The sequence below is a fragment of the Ornithodoros turicata genome, chromosome 1 (genome assembly GCF_037126465.1).
Source record: "Ornithodoros turicata isolate Travis chromosome 1, ASM3712646v1, whole genome shotgun sequence".
NCBI classification, from domain to species: domain Eukaryota; kingdom Metazoa; phylum Arthropoda; class Arachnida; order Ixodida; family Argasidae; genus Ornithodoros; species Ornithodoros turicata.
Window position 1 is genome coordinate 154,033,138 of NC_088201.1, and position 13,429 is coordinate 154,046,566.

At 47.7% G+C, this 13,429-nt stretch overlaps 1 protein-coding gene across 1 annotated transcript; it reads right to left on the minus strand.

Moving 5' to 3' along the window:
* Positions 1 to 8,672: 8,672 nt before the first annotated feature.
* LOC135371329 (uncharacterized) lies at positions 8,673 to 9,808 on the minus strand. The gene is made up of 2 exons (XM_064605405.1): positions 8,884 to 9,808; positions 8,673 to 8,823 (listed from the first exon to the last, which is right to left on the minus strand). The coding sequence occupies exons 1-2, from the start codon at positions 9,773 to 9,775 to the stop codon at positions 8,771 to 8,773; spliced, it is 945 nt and encodes a 314-aa protein (XP_064461475.1). The 5' UTR covers positions 9,776 to 9,808; the 3' UTR covers positions 8,673 to 8,770.
* Between the last annotated feature and the right edge of the window lie 3,621 nt (positions 9,809 to 13,429).

Sequence of the window (13,429 nt, forward strand, 5' to 3'; positions counted from 1 at the left end):
CGGAGTACAAATTTATATATTTCTCTGCTCCCTAAGAGAATGTGTACGTCGTTTTCCAAGCAGACCGCGTTTAGTTTACGCAAAATACAAAAATGAAGTTGTGTATGCTCTATGATGATCCGCCGCAGGCTTAGGCCTTTTCCCCGATCACCAGTGTTTTCGCATCCGATGTCGCATGTCTAGACTTGTTGTTGCGCTAGACGATGTTGCATGTCTAGACACTAGTGTTGCAATTTTTACCCTTCGCTAATATCTTGTTGCTGCCGTCTTGTGTTAGACGTTGAGCTTCGTAGCGATGTGTGGTAACGCTACGATTATTCCAGAGCGCTCCGTGTGTTTAATGCGTTGTCCTCTGTGCGTGCATGCGTGTGCTTTTTCCCCTGATTTGTGACGTCATCGTGGCATGTCTGGACTTGTTTAGCAGTGTTGCAGTTCTTACCGCCGCTAGTATGTTGTTGGTGTCGTGTTGTGCTAGCCGCGTGGCGATGTGTGGTGACCTGAGGTCTTAAAGGGACAGTCGCATCGACCACAGATCGATTCCGAAACCACAGTGAAATGAGATTCCCCGTCCTTCACTGACCATGACTCCGAAAGTCCCGTTCCGATCGACGGAATACTTTTTGCATAATTCGTGTGTAAGCGGCGCTACAGCAGACGACGGAAGCGGGCGTCAAGCGGAACTCCCTGCTGAGAATCTTTAGCAACGTCACATGGAATCTGACCAATAAGAACGCGGCGAGCCAGAGGAGTCCCCGCGGCTTGCAGCTTGCATGAGCAAGGTCAGGGAGACGAAGGCGAAGGCACATACGGAGATGGCGGACTCGGAACGCGGAAGTGGCGAATCGTGCTGTTCAAATGCCTTTAGTAATAGCTCCCGTGACGAATATGCATGTTTGATGACGGCCAATATTCGACGGATCCGCTTATTCTGCAAGTCGCTGGTGATGTACGTGCCGCAGCTGCGTTAGCGCAACAGAACGAGCCTCAGGACCACTGCTTTAGGTACGTTCATGATCGGAGTGCTCAATACTTAGTCCCGTGACATTCACACTACGACGCAGGAAACAATCCAAGTGTTTGTGCGGCGTCTGTGTTCCTCAGGAACTGGATGAGTACCTATATGCTGCAGTGCTGGTGAAGTGGTAGAGTTGTGCAATGACGGCACGCACCACACGCACGCATCACACTTTGTTGCCAGCTCCCTGTCATCGGCCAGAACTTCTAGTGGTGTATCTACCGCAGTATTGCAGCGACGATCACAGTCTTCGCCTACTGTGCCCACGATAGATAGGCACGTCGAGCAATCCTTATTTTCGTAGTTGTCGTTGTTTGCACACACGACGAATGCCCCATGAAAGTTACGAAGGCTCTAACCAACTGTGCAACTCAAGGGCCGGGTTAGAATTAGAATGATTGTCAGGAAATTACTATGCTACGTGTTTAGGAAAGTGTCCTTTCTTTTTACAGCTACGTCAGGTTCACTGCTTATTGTGTGTTTACAAGCTGAGTTTGGAGATTCCTTGGACCGAAAAACAGACGACAGATACCTGGGTGTGTCGTCCGCATGATTCGCCAACGTTTTTCCATCCTGGTCCTATCAGGACTATCATCTTTAGTGTGCCTCATTTCCTGTTCACACCTACACCATAATAGACTTGCCCAATTGAGAAGTGTGAAACAGAATCTGTGTTACCACAGTAATCCCGAGAAGTGCAAAGGAATAGGCAGGAGCAATAAACTACCTGGCCATAAGTGACAGTTATACTTTTAATGATAGTGTAATGCTTCTTGTCGTTGGCAGTATTATAGCTTGTGAGGGATATAAGACGTGAAATAATTTCAGGTAACGTTTCATAACTCACTAATGGTACAGTTACACCTCATTATCATAGTAAGTGATACATCTGTCTGGGAATGTCCAAAATTTGTCATTCCCACGGAAGATTGTTCTGCCTTGATACAGCAAAACAAATTTTGATACCTGCCATTGATCCAATTTTTTAGCACCACTGTCTTGAAAACAGCTTTCAAGACTGTAACTTCAGAGATCCTTGGCAGAGCATTACCTCTTGTCTATGTATTATAATAATTATTATAATGACAGGCAATAAGCTACGCAAATGTGAATAAATCTTTGTGTTGACTGAGTGTTGTCCATTCAAGAGCCATTGCACAAGTCCACATCCAACTCTTCACGCACAGATATTTATTATTTGCTATGCACAGACAGTTATCAGCGTGCACCACACTGGCAATGTCCCTTGGGATCTGAAGCGGGGACTCACAAAAATAAAAAATAAAATAAACGGTTTTGTAAGTACTTCAATTGCAATGAAAACGGGACGATTGGACAGTAACTTGGACGGTTTCATTATAACAGTGGTACACAGGAAAAAAAACTCGGGGTGTTGGGGGGGATCTGGATCGATCTCTGGGCATAACCAAGTGTAAAATTTTAGAAGGGCTAGTACATCCTGAAATGGCCCTCATGCCTCAGACCCCACTACTCGATTAATGCACCTCCCTTTTACAGTAAGAGGCCTCTTACTATCTACGGCATATCCTATCAAAGCTCACAGGACAGCAAATTTGGCCAATGCTTATGTGACAGTGCCTCGTAGAACATGCAGGTTTTCTGTTGAATTGACACTACATCTCTGGTAGCCCCTTTAATGTCTGGAGGTAGGTGCATCATTTTACATTTAACCAGCAGTAATGTATAGCATTGCAAAAAAGGAAACAAGGGCTTAATCTCAACGCTGCATCAGCATCATTCATCATCCCATAATAGCGTTGTTGTTGTCAGCCTCTGCACAAAGATTTGGGTGGACCTGAAACGGACCTTTTTTTTTTCTGTTCATTTCCTGCTGTCAAGTTATTTTGTCTTGGCATGTAGCTGTGAGATGTCAGTAGAAGCCATGAAGTCATTCTCTTTACTTCTTGAACTTGGATGAAGAAAGCACTGTTCTGGAAGATCCTAATTTGTCAGAGGCGTCGTAAAGGCATTAGTGTAAAAACCAGGTCTCTCAGCAAAATTGCCGTGCACACACGTACATTGTTTGATGCCGTTTCATGGATGGATGGGACTTGATCAGCAGCACCTGGTCCTTCTATAACACAGAACGTCAAAAGTGCACCTCAAGTTGGCTATACGACAACCGCAAAAACCGCCGCCCTACAGCACACAAACAGTTCACAAACAGAGAGATAAAAGGTAACTGGGAAGTGGGTTATGGCGCTTATGTTACGGACAGAGGTACTGTTTGTATAGTGCCTGTTTCTAACACCAGCACACAAACAGCGTCAGTTCTTCCTTTTAGTGATCGGGGTTCATAGTTTGCGAATTGTTCTGTGTCCAAAAATTGTAAACACATTATATGTATTTAAGTAATATACGTACCACTTCCGCTTGACCCTGTCCAACTGCCTGCAGCTGTAACACACATGAAAACCAATCATGTCTACCACATTCCACAAAAGTCACAGGTTCAGTAACAGTGAAAGTTTCATGATAACGCGTCCGACAACGAGAAAAGTCAATCACGTTCATATGAATGACATCACTTGAACTTGTTTATTGTATTTTATTTATCTAGTTATTAATCATAGGTTAGGGGATACCTTACGTTGTACCGATTTCGTCTTTTGCTGCTAAGTTACTCACGCGCAAGAGTGACAGACCCGATTGGGAAACTACATAGACATTGTGACTTACTGTCGAAGTTGCTGGCTCGCTTTGTTCGTGGAACACTGTCGGAACGGCGTCAAGTTTCAATTCGTTCCTTTTTTGTGTCAATCCAAGTTACACTTCCATGATGTTCTCATCCAGGTACACATTATCGGTGAAATGCGAGGAGCATACACGGACAGCATGAACACTCCTTGCTTCATCTGGATACCCGCTAGTGATGTAGCTGCTTCCAACTTTCGCTTCGTCTGGGGTCGGGCTGTAGCTGTATCCTTGCCGTGCGAAATCAAACATCGAGGTTTTCGAAGGAAGTTTTCCTGGAGTGGGGAACGCTGCGTCGGTTTCCAAACGACATCCCACGCGAAGGATGCAAGCGTAGCGATAGTATCCGAGTCACTAGAAAGTGTCACATGTGAATACGGGCGACGTGCCGGAAAAAAACAAAGCAGCCCCAGACTTGGCGGCAGACGACAGCGTCCTTCACAGCGGATTAGCCAGATTCGACCTTGCGTCACGCGATGTTGTTGGCGCTGGCGCTTTCGAGGATCAAAACGAAACCGGATCTTTTAAATTCGATTCCTCATCACCCGGTCCGTTTTGGAAGGAGAAAATTTGGCAAATAGCTCGTGGTAGTGTACCGAATTCATTGGTATTGGATTCGTAACCACGGTTCCGGATGCGACAGTCCCTTTAAGCCTTTTCCCTGCTCACCTAAGGATATTTGTGTATCCCTGTCCTGTGCTTTCTTTACACAAGGGCAATGCGTCTGTGTATGCGGCACTATCAGATACCAGACATGAGTGTCTTTTTCTTGGTTTATTGGCATACGCTTCAGGTTTTTTAAGTCAAGCACAAGTGCGCGCAATTTTTCGCTGCTCTCTTCCTCAGATCACCGATTTTACGAAGAAGACAGTCGCATGGTACAGCTGAGAAGAGGGTTTCTCTGATTGCTTGTTTGTTTGATTTTGTTGGGTGTTCGATATGTTGAGGAAGTCAGCTGTTAAAGGTATCCGTGAAGAAACGCTTGCATCTGAGCGCAGGATAGGAATTCCTGAAGCACGGCACCCTCAGTGTAAATTAATTATTTTGGATATGAGTCTGCTTCCCTGCATGACAAGGCTGAAATGGGAAGAGAGAAAAAATTGGAGCGCTTCATTAATAGCGATCCAAGTAATAGGGCAATTATAGTTTCCATAGAAAGTAGAATTTTAATGGGCTCCTAAAATTATAGTTTAGTTGTAGTTTTTCTAAACTGCAATGCAATAATCATTAATATAGTATAGGAATGCTATCGTGTTCCCGTAAAGGCGTTCTGCCTTGTGCTTTCGCGCCTTTTCGCTCGCAATGCGCGAATGGAACTTTGCCCCCGGCTTTCGCGCCTTTTTTGCTCGCAGGTGTAGCCTCAGACAACGAATGTATGAGCATAGAAAGGGTCATGTATTACATAAGCCTGGAGGTGATGTTGGGTGGTCTCGATTATTATTTTAAAAGAGCAGTGGCAGTTTACTGTAATTCTAATGACCATGATGAGCCTTTGGGGTGAAAATCGTTAATATGCGGGGTGCTTTTTTGTTGAATTTTAATGAGAGAATCAATGTCATTAAGAGTAGGACAAAGGAAATAATCTTGCGATTCAATAAATAATAGGAGTCTTTGCCGGTGTCTTCTTCTTCAGACAGGATGTGATGACGTCACGCAGTCTGTAGCAATGCATTGACCGTTACTGGAAAAAAGTGTGGCAACCGAAAAATAGTGTGTATTGTCCTGGGCAGATTTATGATGAGCACTGTTTTTGAATAAGAGGAGTGCGTGCTCTTAGAAATAGTTTGATGCTGGTTTCCTTCTTTGTTTCTTTTCGCTTTTCCCCCCCTTGTCTGACAAACATGTGCTGACATGCCTGGGCTTGTTCTGACATGCTTTCCTTCTACATGTAGTTTTTTCTTTTTGTACAAGGAATATTCTTGACGATAGTGCTGCCTTGAATGGGAGTAGAGCTATTCTTAATAATTTTGCGATTCATTTAGTTCAGAGAGTAACCGCGAGGGGGACAGGTGTGTGACTTTATGTCTTGCTGAACCATTTTTTTTTCCTGTACAGTAAGACTTTGGGAATGAAATGCTACAATCTCCTCTTGTCTATGGTGTTTTTCTGCAATAGTTCCCTATGCAATCATTATAGTAGAATAAAGGAAATAATCTAGGGATAGTGATTCAATAAATAACAGGTGCCCTGTCTAGAGCGTACGCGTCCTTGAGCCATGCACCTGCATGATGACGTCATACCGAGAGACTATTGTTTCAGGTTGACCTTGTCTAGAGGAGCATTAGTGGAAAAAAACTGTGTAGCCCTGAGACAATAGGATGACGTCACGACCAATGAGAACGGCCTGCAGGGGGCGCAAGGATTCACTTCTCTCTTGGACACTGACGGGTCTCGACACGCAAATTCTGCTCCTGGCGTTGGTCGTCAGTGGAAGAGCGTAGCTTCGGTGGGGTTCTGTCTGCCTCTGATGGGGTGCGGATGTGTGGTTCGTCACTGGTGAATGGTGTTCGACGATGCAAGTGGATTTTGTGACGAGCGGATTTACAATGAGGGAATGCTGTGAACGGGAAAAATGATGGTGAGTGCCTTTTTCACTCTGTTCAAGTGTTTGTTTTCCTCCGTTGCCCAGCAGTCGTACGATTTGTCCTGACGTGTCCTGACATGCCACGATATGCATGCTTTCCTTTGTTGACGCTTAGTATTTTTTTCTCTTTTGACAAGGAACATTGTTGTCTTGACGATAGTGCTCCCCTGAGTTCTGCGCTCCTGGTCACCCGTACTCTGTGTTGATTTGTTGAGTGCCTAGTCCTCTTATTTGTCGTTGATGGAGTTACGTGTTAGGATATTTTGTTCTTTTGCAAGTCTCATTTAGTAAGACTTTGGAATTCCTACGATCAGCTTTCATGCATGGTGCTCTTCTGCAATAGTTTCCTATTCAATCGTTATAGAATAATAAAAGAAATAATCATGGGATAGTGATTCAATAAATAATAGGTCCCCTGTCTAGAGCGTACGCGTCCTTGAGCCTCGCAGGTGCATGATAGTAGTAATGTATCAGCTCAAGAAGCCGGCAAGACACATCTTCGTCTGGACGCCATTAATTAGCAATTAGAGCTAATTGGGACCCCCCACATTAATCAGGACCCTCCAGAGAGTCATTACACTAATTGGGGACCATCTAAGACACGTCCAGACGAAGATGTGAGTTGCCGGCTACTTGAGCTGATAAAAAATAAAAAATAGGTAGAAAATAAAATGAAAAGATAGAAATAGAGTGGAGAGAAACAATTTATTCGAAAATCAACGATGCCGCGGCGAAGAAACGGCTCCGGGGTGACCAGTGCTTGTTGACGTCGGGTAGTTGCAGAGATCGACGACAGGTGGCCACTTAGTTGCAAGGCATCACACCAGATGGCGCCACCATCATAGCTCTAGAGGAGAGAGACAGAGAACAAGATACTAGCGGCAGGTAAAAATGACAGCACTGCTAAACAAGTCTAGGCATGCGAGAGAAAAGGTCTAACCGCTACTGCTACACAGAAAACAGTACACATCGGGGGAAAAAGGCTTACGGGGGGGCGATCGCTTAGGCCTAACCCCAACACTACGCAGCTAACACAAGGCGGGAACCACACATCGCTAAACATGCGAGAAAAGGCTTAACACGAGCGCGGTCACCGCTAAACACGGCAAACATACGAGTAAAGAGGCTTACGGGGGCGATCGCTTAGCCCTAACCACAACACTATGCAGCTAACACAAGGCGGGAACCACACATCGCTAAACATGCGTCAACAGGCTTGGACACCGCAAAACAAGTCTAAACATGCGAGAAAAGGCTTAACACGAGCGCGGTCACCGCTAAACACGGCAAACATACGAGAAAAGGAGCGCGTCAAATCACTCACTCACCTTTTCCCCCGCGGCAACTTCCAGGCAGAAACTGAGCGAGCGCGCGGAGCGCACGTCCGCCTTCCGCGACGGTCCGAGAGAAACTGAGAGAGGCGACGCGCAGCGGCCGCTATGGATGCGCGCGCGCCCTCTGCTCCACCCGTCCGCGCATGCGCGCGCGCGCGCTGCTAGCTCCCTCTGCGCCGGCCGCGGGTGTTTTCGGTTTCGGCTCTCTGCTGCGCGCGCGCGCGCTCCTAGCGGCGACGGGTGGCTTTTCAGTTTCGCTTTCATTCTCCGTTCTTTGCGCGCGCGCGCGTTTATCTCTATAAAGGCAGCGCGCACCGCGCTCGCGTCATCACTACGTGAAGATGTTCAGCTACCACTCTTTACAAAATTGTTCCCGTACCCACGCTTCTTGGGAAGAAGTGGAGAAGGAATGTTTCAACGGCGAAAGTCCCCGCAACGAGCTCGTCATCACTGCTTTTCGCTACGTGATAGACATGGTAGGCTTTGGCAATATAGGAGAGATCTCGCTGGGGCCGCTGCAGGAGATGGTGCGTCGAATTTACGCCCGTTACAAGAACGTCTGCATAACGGTTCCTGACGGACCCCTGGGACTGATGAGCGAATTTGTGAGCTTGGCCAACGCAGAATTCAACTACATCGCTGCAAACATCGTGGACCTTCTCGTCGTGCCATCGCTCATATTAAGCACGCCCTACGGAAGCAGCGACATTTGCAAGCAGTCTACATCGTCAACTTTGTCACTGATTTATTGAAATACCGATTGGTTATTGACATGCAACGCATTAAACAGACCGAATAACTTTGACGAGACTCTGCGTGTTCTTTCACTGAAACATCTTTATTGAATACATACAAAGGACTTGGTCGATAGATGCCTGCACCCTCCCTGACTTGCCTCAAGAGAAAGGATATGGGGTATCTTCATCGCAGCGTCGTCATTGCGCGGGTCACTGCGTCAGCACGATGACGGAATGGTAATTCTTTTCGTACACCCATTCCGCTACCACACTGCCACGATGTCCCGTGCTGCTCCTGTCTGCGAGAGAGAGAGAGAGAGAGAGGGATGTCTCGACTAGAACTTTTATTCTCGATTACATGCGCGTGCAGCTCTTTGTTCCGCGGTTACTCGATGCCTGACGTCGACGGTCTCGGGCTCTCTTCCGGGTTTTCCGGTGCTGCACAAAGAGGGAGTACTATCGTAATCCTATACGCGTCAAAACACTAGGAAAGCTTACCGTATTCGCAGCTCCCATAAGGGAAGGAGTGTACGGCATCCACGAGATAGCGTTTGTCGTCGTAGGGGACCAAGCTCTTCTTGAGTCTCGAAATGGTGTACATCGTTTGCTTTATACTCTGGATGGTGCACTGCTTCTGAGAGACCGCCTTTTCATTGAACAGAGAATCTCGGTACACTTCGTGCAATAAATGTTTCCTCACCACGTCTTTCTTAACTCCTTTGGCTCTCGCGATCTGTTTGTGTGTCCCAGCCAAGAGAATGCTGTACATTTTCGCTCGGATGGCTACGACTTCCTGAATAACTCCGCCTCCCGTCTCGTCTTTGAAGTACCCCATCTGATTCGCGTGCTCGTCGTTGAAAAGTGGGTGGTCCGGCGGATAGGAAGACAGATCTAACTCACTCTCAATCTTCATCAGCTGCTCTTCCAGGCTTTCACACGTGAGAGAAAAAATTACGCTGTCCGTGTCGCTATAGATCAATTGCACTGGACATGTCAAGCGAGAAAAGAGCGACTCGTAGATGAAGCTGTACATTCGGACTTTGGATATTTCAAGAATGGCAAAGCCCACGTAAAGGGGGTGCGTGCATTTGATGCGGCGTTGTTTCATCTCGTACAAGATGCACTTATCACTCAGAATGTGAAAATGCTGACTGTCGACGGAGCTAGCTTTTCGGAGCGCGCTTTCTTTGTCGTAGGCTAGGGCATACTTTTTCATCCGTCTCACATTTTGTATCGACTTACCGAACGTGCTGTTCGACATGGTTTTGTACAGAAGTCGCTCGAATTTCGTGCTCGCGGCATTCCTCAACGCGACGTTTCTCTGCACGAAGGTTCGCAAAAAGTTGTCTTGGCGGAACGAGAGGATGCTGTGAACACGTTTTATTTTCATGCCCAACCTCACGTACAGAGCGAGCAGTGCATAATGAACGACGTAGCATTCTTTGTCGTAGCACGTCAGCAAGAGTTTCGTTGTGGAAGGGGCGTTCAGCGCCAACGCATCTTTCAGGTGGCGTTGGTAGGGGGAGAGTTCGTTCTCGTCCACGCACCTGTGTTCGGGTGCCAGGGGAAAATCCCTAGTGAGCGCGTGCAGTTCTTCGGGATATGACAAGTCTACCACGTACACGTAACCCACTTCCGAATCGTGAGGAATGTTGAGAAAATCGATCTCGCTCCACCTCGAAGGATCGACCCACTCAAAACCACCTGTCGGGAGATGGAAAGTCATCGCGTACGGGTACAAACTGTTCACTCGAGGTACTGGATAAAAGTCTTTTCTTGCTGGGGATCGTAATCGTCGCACCACTCGTGATTAGCCCGACAGTATCTGTGGAAGCTGTTACAAATGCCTCCCCTGATTCCCTTCTCGATCGTTTCGTACATCTCGCGATCGCTCATGAGCTCGAGTTTGACTTTGGTGAGCTTCAGAGCGCTGCTCCACGCGTAACTGGCGAGGGACACTGTGCGTAGGATATCTAACCCATCCGTCTCTAGCGCAATCTTCCTGAAATACAGTACGACGTCGCAGAGCTGACAGGCGTCGAGCGTGACGTAGAGACGCGTGTAACCGCCGAGGTTCTTACATTCGAACAATTCGAAAATCTCGAGGGCGTACTGATAGTCCTCGTCCGTGATCTCTTGGTCGTTCAGGTCGCTTTTGAAAGCTTCCTTTGGCGGTAGTGCGGGCAAATTGTACGCTTCGAAACTGTCGACGAAGGTGTACGGGTAAATGCCCTTCCTGAGGAGGCGTCGGAAACGGTCACCAAACATTTGACGGGTACAATGAAACGCGCTTTCACCACCGCTGGCGAGCAGGGTTTCCACCAGGTTCGACAAGGAGAGGTTGAAAAACTGCGTGGTATCGCGGAAATGGAGATCGCCAATGTTGAACCCTCTTATCTTTTCCGAGCTCGAAGCTAAGATCCACGGCTCGCCCAGATTTAGAACGTGCATGTGGCGGAGAAGGGAGCTCAAATCGTACTGCAGGTTGTGCACGCACACGACGAGTTCTTTGGTATTACGACACGTAAGGTTACACGTATCACACAGCGTCGCGACAAAATTCGAAGAACCGGACTCTACGAAGCGGGTGTGGTCGTGATGCGATACCTTCCGCGTATGTCGGTTAAATTCGATTCCACAAAATTCGCAGTGTGTAGCGCTCGCGTGCCGAAAGTGGTCTTCCATACTCATGACCAACGGCGTGGGACAACTGTTCAACCTATCGATTTGATCACTAAATCGCTTGAGCGAGAGCAAGCATTTCTCTGCCGCGTTGGGTCCCAAATAGCCATCTACGTCCATTATTTTCCCATCACAACTTCTCACTAGCACAATGCTGTACGAGCTCATCCTGTGCACACTCGAGGCGTCCTTCACGAGCGCGTTTTTTTCCAAAACGCTCTCCGTGTCCAACACCGCGAAATAGGGGTAGGGATGCATGTACTGTATCTTGTTGAAGGAGACACACTCCCCCGCTTTTGGCATTTCGAGAATCACTTCGTTTACGTCTCGACACAGACGTTCGTGTTGCTGCAATGCCTCTCTCGTTCCGTAACCGGACGTGCATTTCTCGCAATAAAAGTAGTCACTTCGTCCCACGAAAGTGCTAAATTTTCGGATCCCATAGAAATGCTCCCTAACCTCGAGCAGGTGGACTTTATCCTTATAGAGCGTGCAGGGAACCCGTCCGGTAGATATCGAACTCGTCTGCTCGTCGAACACGTAGATGTAGACGGAGATTTTGTTTTTTCTCTCCCACAGGGTAATGTCTTCGTAAGTGACTGGGAAGCAGGGCGGCCAGTACGTTACGCGCGTCTCCGGATGGGAAGGATTCATGTACTTGTGGTATCTTACATGCAGGTTTGGTTTGCTCCTCAAAGGATGTAAGAGTGCCAGCACGCTATACTTGAAACACTCGTTTTCGTGATTCGGCGGAAGTTTGACGTTTGTGAGAGTCTTTGTTTTTCTCTTTAGCAGCTCGGGAAGCTCGATCGTGCATCCTATCCGCTTCGGTTTTAAGCGCGTTAGTTTTAAGTCGACACATTGGACGTCGTTCGAGGTGAAACCAGACCCTTCTCTCGCATAGTTTTCAACGCGTTGCGAGGACTCTGCGATGGCAGCATTTATCGCGCCTTCGATTTCTTGGCGGTTATGAACGACTCTCATGTGAAGGTTCACGTGAAGGAGATGCGAAGTCAACCCGTCGGCTCCGTCCTTAACCATGAGCGCCTTCGAGCACAGACAAAATTTGAAAGGCATGGGATAAGCTTCGAGGACGCGCGTGATTACTGGAGCTATGCTCGGTAGATAGAGTCGCAAATCGTCGACGTTGTCGTCGTGCGGGGAACAGAGAAGCGTGTACCTAGTAGCCGTTCCGTCAAATGCCTCGTCTGTGACAAAAAAAGGAAGGAATCGTCTCTCCGTGACGGAGGGATGATTCTCTACGACGTGTTCTCTCAATTCAACGATTCTACGACCCTGGACAGGCTCAGCTTCGTTTCGAAATTCTGGGCTTGCATCTGGTGATTCATCTCGAACCCTACCAGACAGAGGAATGAAATCTGCATACGACTGATCCCCTTCCCACATGAGCAATTCGTCGTCGTCGTCGTCCGTTTCAGGTATTACGAAAGGCGGACTACTGACTCTGTCGTCGTCGTCGTCATCTGAAAGGACGACTGGGCTATTACCGAGATTCTCTATTCTAGCTTCGTGCTCTCTTTCTACGGCCACGAGCATGGCATCGATGGGGTCGTACTGACATACGAGACAGCGCGGCACTGCGGTCAAACAAAATCAGTACGAGATTCCCCCTCACGAAACAATGCTCACTTTTCCCTTCAGTTGAGGAACGCTTGAGATTGATGATGATGATGAGAGAGGATGGGATGAGTCCCTGTGGTCAGTGTCATGCGGTGACAGCGGCTATTGGTTCCTGAAAAACAATGTCATACATAGAATACACTCTCACAGCAGAGACGGTCAACTTACATTTTGGTCCACGAAACGACTCACGTCGTGGATGGATGGATGGATGGATGGATGCCCCTCGTGGGCTGTCGATCAATCGTCGTAGCACCAGCGCACCTTTTATAGTCGCTACACCGCTCTCCTCCTCCTCGCATTGCGACGGTGTCGTCTGTACTTTGACCACCCCGCCTTCCGTCTTTCGCGCCTTTTTGCGATGTCGCATATGACAATGATACTATCGACGTTGAATAAAACATTACACTAATTTCTAGCTAACACTCTGGGACGACTTGTACATGACGACGAGAAGACCCAGAGTGGGATTCGAACCCAGGATCCTTCTACACTGGGCGCGACACACTAACCACCAATCTAATTTGTACTGCGTGACGTTTTTCGTATTGCGGGGTTCGTGTCTACACACGTCACAACATGTTCAAACACGTCCAAACATGTTCAGACATGTTCAGTGACGTCACAACATGTTCAAACACGTCCAAACATGTTCAGACACGTTCAATGACGTCATAAGAGGAAGAGAGAGGAACGAGTGTGTCCAGGGGCGACTTCGACG

Coding starts and splice junctions, on each gene's coding strand:
- LOC135371329 (XM_064605405.1), bottom strand. CDS start 9,775: ATGAAAATAAAACGTGTTCACAGCATCCTCTCGTTCCGCCAAGACAAC. Junction 8,824..8,883: donor TTATGGGAGCTGCGAATACG/GTAAGCTTTCCT, acceptor CTCTTTGTGCAG/CACCGGAAAACCCGGAAGAG.